The sequence below is a fragment of the Molothrus aeneus genome, chromosome 30, assembly GCF_037042795.1.
Source record: "Molothrus aeneus isolate 106 chromosome 30, BPBGC_Maene_1.0, whole genome shotgun sequence".
Taxonomy (NCBI): domain Eukaryota; kingdom Metazoa; phylum Chordata; class Aves; order Passeriformes; family Icteridae; genus Molothrus; species Molothrus aeneus.
Window position 1 is genome coordinate 2,835,051 of NC_089675.1, and position 7,418 is coordinate 2,842,468.

At 50.3% G+C, this 7,418-nt stretch overlaps 1 protein-coding gene across 3 annotated transcripts in view; it reads right to left on the reverse strand.

Moving 5' to 3' along the window:
* POU6F1 (POU class 6 homeobox 1) overlaps positions 1–6,219 on the reverse strand; it is a 31,433-nt gene extending 25,214 nt beyond the window's left edge. For 2 of the 3 annotated variants that reach the window (XM_066567674.1, XM_066567676.1), the window contains exons 1-2: positions 5,118–6,219; positions 4,393–4,487 (exon numbers count right to left, since the gene is read on the reverse strand). In XM_066567674.1, the coding sequence (XP_066423771.1) occupies positions 4,393–4,446 (54 nt within the window). In that variant the 5' untranslated portion in view covers positions 4,447–4,487; positions 5,118–6,219. The remainder of the gene's footprint in view (positions 1–4,392; positions 4,488–5,117) is intronic. The other variant, XM_066567675.1, reaches the window with a different exon arrangement.
* Positions 6,220–7,418: the final 1,199 nt, after the last annotated feature.

A 7,418-nucleotide genomic window follows, 5' to 3' on the forward strand; every position in this document is an offset into this window, starting at 1 on the left:
GCTTTTTGCAGATATTAAAATGGATTTTATATGTGGGATGTTAAAATAACTTTGTTATGAAGACATCATTTTTATTTCTGTTGCTAATTAAGCTTAGACACAGCAGTGCAATACTGATACTGCACTGTACAATATCAGTGTGCTTGTGTTAAAATGCACATTGGGATAGGATAACACCCAATGCACACACAATGAGCACACCTGTGCACGTGGGGACACACAATGAGCACACCTATGCACGTGGGGACACACAATGAGCACACACAATGAGCACACCTGTGCACACACAATGAACACACCTGTGCACGTGGGGACACACAATGAGCACACCTGTGCACACACAATGAACACACCTGTGCACGTGAGCACACACAATGAGCACACCTGTGCACATGGGGACACACAATGAACACACCTGTGCACGTGAGCACACACAATGAGCACACCTGTGCACATGGGGACACACAATGAGCACACCTGTGCACGTGGGGACACACAATGAACACACACAATGGGCACACCTGTGCACGTGGGGACACACAATGAGCACACCTGTGCACGTGAGCACACACAATGAGCACACCTGTGCAGATGAGCACACCTGTGCACGTGAGCACACAATGAGCACACCTGTGCACGTGAGCACACACAATGAGCACACCTGTGCACACACAATGAGCACACCTGTGCACGTGAGCACACACAATGAACACACACAATGAGCACACCTGTGCACACACAATGAGCACACCTGTGCACGTGAGCACACTCAATGAGCACACCTGTGCACACACAATGAACACACCTGTGCACATGGGGACACACAATGAACACACCTGTGCACACACAGTGAACACACCTGTGCACGTGAGCACACACAACGAACACACCTGTGCACGTGGGGACACACAATGAGCACACACAATGAACACACCTTGCACATGAGGACACACAATGAGCACACCTGTGCACACACAATGAGCACACCTGTGCACGTGAGCACACACAATGAGCACACCTGTGCAGATGAGCACACCTGTGCAGATGAGCACACACAATGAGCACACCTGTGCACGTGAGCACACACAATGAGCACACCTGTGCACGTGAGCACACACAATGAACACACCTGTGCACGTGGGGACACACAATGAACACACACAATGAGCACACCTGTGCACGTGGGGACACACAATGAACACACACAATGAGCACACACCTGTGCACGTGAGCACACACAATGAGCACACCTGTGCACGTGAGGACACACAATGAGCACACACAATGAGCACACCTGTGCAGATGAGCACACCTGTGCAGATGAGCACACACAATGAGCACACCTGTGCACATGAGCACACACAATGAACACACCTGTGCACATGAGCACACACAATGAACACACCTGTGCAGATGAGCACACACAATGAACACACCTGTGCATGTGAGCACACACAATGAACACACCTGTGCACATGGGGGGGACACACACACAATGAGCACACACAATGAACACACCTGTGCACACACAATGAGCACACCTGTGCACGTGGGGACACACAATGAGCACACCTGTGCACGTGAGCACACACAATGAGCACACCTGTGCAGATGAGCACACCTGTGCACGTGAGCACACACAATGAGCACACCTGTGCAGATCTGCCAACCCTCAGCACTGTGAGGTGTGCATATCTCACGGCTCTGCACAGATGTTTTCGGGATGTATTATGTTGTATTGATTAGTAGTGCTGCATTAACATTTTAACAGGATGGTAAAAGTAGTTTTGTAGTTAAACGGTAACTTTTGTGTGGAGAGCTTTGTGATAATTGGCTGGCTGAGAAAGGTCACTTGGACACGATACCCTTGGATAAGTTTCAAGGAGACAAGCTGGGGATTAAGTAGGCAGTGTCCAATCACTGACAAGGGTCATGGTGACCTTGCTGCAACGTGAAGATGGGGGAGAGAATCTTCTGCCAGAAAAATGAAGATAGCCTAGGTAGAATAGCCACAGGAATGTAGATGTAGAAACAAAATAATCATTAGAGCATAGAAGTAGGTGTGGTTGATTCCTGTGTGTTTAACCAATAATGAGCTCAGCTTTGCAATATGTATAAGCTTCATTAACACCAACATAAATATGTGTGAGCTACCAATAAACTTTACTTTGTCCAAATTTTTATTACTCTAGTTTCACTGCTATTTTTATAACCATTTCATTACTCTTAAACTTTTAAAATTTTAAAACCAAGAGATTGGCGTTTTTCACATTCCCACCTCGCTCAGCCCTGCAGAGCCATCAGGATTCGGAGGAAGAAGCTGACACTGCCCAGCCAGAATCCTGTGTTTGAATGGAATTTATGCATCATGGATGAAGTGTAGGAATATGCAACAGGCTGTTGTTTTTAAGGGTTAATCCTCTGTTAATGTGGGTCCTTTTTTGGGCTTATTTTGCCCAGAAAAGGTACCTGGACTGTCTGTAACTCTTTGTTTTTATTGTCTCATATTTCCCTAATCCTAATTGTCCAAATTATTATTACTCTAATTATATTGCTATTTTTATAACCATTTTATTATCATTAAACTTTTAAAATTTTAAAACCAAGTGATTGGCGTTTTTCACAGCACTCACCTCTGAAGGCAGTGAGGGCCAGGCCCAAAAACTGGAGTTGATAAAGAGAAGGAGCCAAAATCAAGACAACAAACAGCCGGCTCTAAAAAGGCGGCCCTGAGGAGGGGCCATGCAAAACAGGTCGTTGAATATGCAAACTAGTTCATGCATATGCATAAGGGCTATGAATGCAAAGCGATGATGTAAGGGCAAAGGTATTTAAGGGGTATCCCTGAAGATAACAGCGTGGGCTCGGCTGATGCCACGATAACCCTTGTCCTGTGCTCCTTGTCCCCTGCTGTCCTTTATTAAACTTTTTACATTTTCACAGGAGACTGAACGTGTTTTTCACGTGAGCTGTGCTCTGTGGTCCTTGTCTCCTATTGTTCTTTATTAAATTCCACATTTTCACAGGAAAGTGATTGTGTTTTTCACACCTTTGTTCTGTTCTCCTTGTCTCCTATCATCCTTTATAAAACTTTTTATAATTTACATTTTCACATGAGAGTGACCGTGTTTTTCATGCAACTTTTGATCTGTGGTCCTTGTCTACTACTGTCCTTTATAAAACTTTTAAATTTTCACATGAGTGTGAACATGTTTTTCACATAACCTTTGCTCTGTGGTCCTTATCTCTTATCATCCTTTATAAAACTTTTAAATTTTCACATGAGAGTGAACGTATTTGTCACATAACCTTTGCTCTGTGGTCCTTGTCTCCTATTGTCTTTTATTAAATTTTTGACATGTTCACAGAACACTGACTGTGTTTTTCACATAACTTTTGCTCTGTTCTGCTTGTCTCCTATCATCCTTTATAAAACTTTTTAAATTTTCACAGGACAGTGAATGTGTTTTTCACACCTTTGCTCTGTGGTCCTTGTCTCCTATCATCGTCCTTTATAAAACTGAGGATTAATTAATGATTTATTAAACCTGGCTGTTCCACCTGAGCCTGTATGAACCCATCGAGCTGCACCCCAAAACGTGCAGCACCCCAAAACGTGCAGCACCCCAAAACACAGCGAGTACTGCCCCACCTGCATCACCCCACCCACAGCACCCCAAACTAACACCACCCCAAAATCCCACTGCAGCGTCCCCCCAGCCCCACAGGTGCAGCACAGGGCCAGGTGAGCCCCCCCAAATCTCCTGCAGGTGTCCAGCCCATCCCAGGGCACACAGCGGGGGTGGGTCACACCCCCGGCCCGGTTTTGGGGTCCCACCCCATGGCAGGTTTTGGGGTCCCAGCCCTGTTTTGGGGTCCCAGCCCAGCCTGGATTTGAGGTCCCACCTCGGCCGGTTTTGGGGTCCCCTTCTCCAGCCCAGTTTTGGGATCCCTCCCCAGCCTGGTTTTGGGGTGCGGGTCCTACCCCCCTGGCCGGTTTTGGGGTCCCACCCCTGGCCCGATTTAGGGGTCCCACCCCAGCCTGGTTTTGGGGTCCCAGCCTGGTTTAGGGGTCCCACCCCAGCCTGGTTTTGGGGTCCCAGCCCGGTTTTAGGGTCCCAGCCCAATCCGGTTTTGGGGTCCCAGCCCGTTTTGGGGTCCCAGCCTGGTTTTGGGGTCCCATCCCGGTCCGGTTTTGGGCTCCCAGCCCGGTTTTAGGGTCCCAGCCCAATCCGGTTTTAGGGTCCCAGCCCCGGCCCGGTTTTGAGGTCCCAGCCCGGTTTTAGGGTCCCAGCCCGGGCCGGTTTTGGGCTCCCAGCCCGTTTTGGGCTCCCAGCCCGTTTTGGGGTCCCAGCCCGTTTTGGGGTCCCAGCCCGTTTTGGGGGGCCGTACCTGCTCGTTGACCGTCAGCAGGGCCTCCTGGGGCTGCCCCGGGCACGGCTCCATGGTGACCTGGCACAGGTGGGGAGGGTCACACCTGCCACATGCTGCACGGGGGACAACGAGGGGCTGTCACCAACCTGGGGTCCCCGGGGGGATTTAGGGTTCTGGGGTTCTTCTCACCCCCTCTCAGCCCCTTTGAAACCCTAAAATCCTGGGATGGGCCAGGTGAAATCACCTCTCTGGAGCCCACAGAGGGTCCCCAAATCTCCAGGTGACACCTGGCTGCCCCCCTAAGCCCCTGGTGGTCCCTGAGGGGACCCAAACTGTTGGGGACACTTCTTCAGCAGGTGACAGGAGTCACGGGGTGGGCTCTGGGTTCATCCCCCAGGTGGCTTCACCTGCCCCAGAGAGCTGCCAGGGATCTGGGGGAACACCCCAAAGTCCTGCGGCAGCTTCTTCCTCCTCCCGAGGCTGGAAAAGGTGGGAAAAGGTGGGGAAAGGTGGGAAAAGGTGGGGAAAGGTGGGAAAAGGTGGGAAAAGGTGGAGAAAGGTGGGAAAAGGTGGGGAAAGGTGGGAAAAGGTGGAGAAAGGTGGGAAAGCTTCTGCTCCTCCCTGTCCCAGGTGGGACCATCCCCTCCCCTGCCCCCACTCCTGTCAGACAGGGAAGGGTAAAGGGGGAAGGGGAGGGGGAAATGAAGGGAACCCCATGGATTCTGGGGCTCCCAGGTACTCACCCACCGCTCGTGCTGGGGTGAGGGTCCCTCCCTCTGCACACGGGGCTGGATGTGGCTCCTGCCCCCCGGCCTGGGCTGGGGCTCCTGGGGGCTCCCAGGTTTCAGAGCTCCCGGGGTTTCAGGGCTCTGCTGTCCCGGCTGCAGCTCTCAGGAACTCTGGGCTCCGACTCTCTGGGTTTTGGGGTGTCTGTGCTCCGACTCTCTGGGTTTTGGGGTCTCTGTGCTCCGACTCTCTGGGTTTTGGGGTCTCTGGGCTCCGACTTTCTGGGTTTTGGGGTCTCTGGGCTCCGACTCTCTGGGTTTTGGGGTCTCTGTGCTCCGACTTTCTGGGTTTTGGGGTCTCTGTGCTCCGACTCTCTGGGTTTTGGGGTCTCTAGGCTCCGACTCTCTGGGTTTCAGGTCTCTGGTTCTCCGGGTTTCAGGATCTCTGGGCTCCGGTTCTCCTGCTTTTGGGGTCTCTGGGCTCTGGCTGTCCAGGTTTTGGGGTGTCTGTTCTCCGGCTCTTCAGGATTTGGGGTCTCTGGGCTCCAGCTCTCCAGTTTTGGGGTCTCTGGTTCTCCAGTTTTTGGGGTGTCTGGGCTCCGGCTCTGCAGGATTTGGGGTCTCTGAGCTCTGGCTGTGCAGGTTTTGGGGTCTCTGGGCTTCAGGTTCTGGGGTCTCTGGGCTCTGGCTCTGCAGGATTTGGGGTCTCTGGGCTCTGGCTCTCTGGTTTTCAGGTCTCTGGGCTCTGGTTCTGCAGAATTTATGGTCTCTGCTCTCTGGTTCTGCAGGATTTAGGGTCTCTGGGCTCTGGCTCTCTGGGTTTTGGGATGTCTGTGCTCCAGCTGTGCAGGTTTTGGGGTGTCTGTGCTCTGGCTCTCTGGTTTTGGGGTATGTGAACTCTGGGTTTCAGGGTCTCTGGGCTCCGGCTCTCTGGGTTTTGGGGTCTCTGGGCTCCGTCTCTGTAGGATTTGGGGTCTCTGGGCTCCAGCTGTGCAGGTTTTGGGGTCTCTGGGCTCTGGCTCTCTGGTTTTCAGGTCTCTGGGGTCTGGTTCTGCAGGATTTGGGGTCTCTGGGCTCCGGTTCTGCAGGATCTGGGGTCTCTGGGCTCCGGTTCTGTAGGATTTGGGGTCTCTAGGTTCCGGCTCTCTGGGTTTTGGGGTCTCTGGGCTCTGTTTTTTGGGGTCTCTGGGTTCCGGCTCTCTGGGGTTCAGCTCCTCCTGGTTTTGGGGTCTCTGGGCTCTGGTTTTGCTGTCTTTGAGCTCTGGCTCTGCAGGTTATGGGGTGCCTGGGCTCTGGTTCTCTGGGTTTTGGGGTCTCTGGGCTCCGGTTTTTGGGGTCTCTGGGTTCCGGCTCTCTGGGGTTCTGCCCCTCCTGGTTTTGGGGCTCCAGCTCCCGGGGCTCCTCCGAGTTTTGGGGTCCCTGGGTCTCTGGCCTGGAGGGACACAAAACATTGGAGATGTTCCCATGCCGAGCTCTGGCTGCTCCCGTGCTCCCCAAAAACCTGGGAGCCCCAGGATCCCCCCCTAAAGACCCCCCCAAAAGGAGGAGTTTGGGGAAAGGTGACTCAGTCAGGAGAAACAGGAAAGTTTCAAGGAGAAATCCTTGGATTTCTCTCTGCTGCTGCTGCTGGGAGGAGACACAAATAACCCGGGAGAGAAGACTAATTAATGAGCCAATTAATCAGACATTTGTGATTCCAGGCTGGATGCAGGTGGGCATCCAGCTCCAGATCCTTTCCCCATCACACATCCCGATTTTCACACTTTTTGGGGCATTTTTTGGCATTTAATGTGACAAATAATTTATGCAGATGGTGGTGAGGGCAGGCAGGGAGGAGCAGCCATGGAGCAACAGATGGAGGGAAGGCATAAAATGCATAAAATATTAATAAAAATATTAAAAATAAAGAAAGAGGGTGAAAAAGGTGAGAGAAGGATATTTAGGATGCTCCTAGTCTCCATGTGGATTTAATTTCCATGTTAATTAAGTGTTGATGAGGCAGAGATGGGTCCAAAAGTTGGACCCATCATTATTATGTTTTGGTGCTATTATTATTATTATTATTATTATTATTATTATTATTATTATTATTATTATTATTATTATTATTATTATTATTATTATTCCATAATGATAACTATAATAATTAAAAATTAATAAAACCAAATAACAATAAAACCAAAACATAATAATAATAATAATCATCATCATCATCATCATCATCATCATCATCATCATCATCATCATCATCAAATAATAATAATGCAATAAAAATAAACCCAAAACATGATAATGATTATGGTAATGATGATAATGATA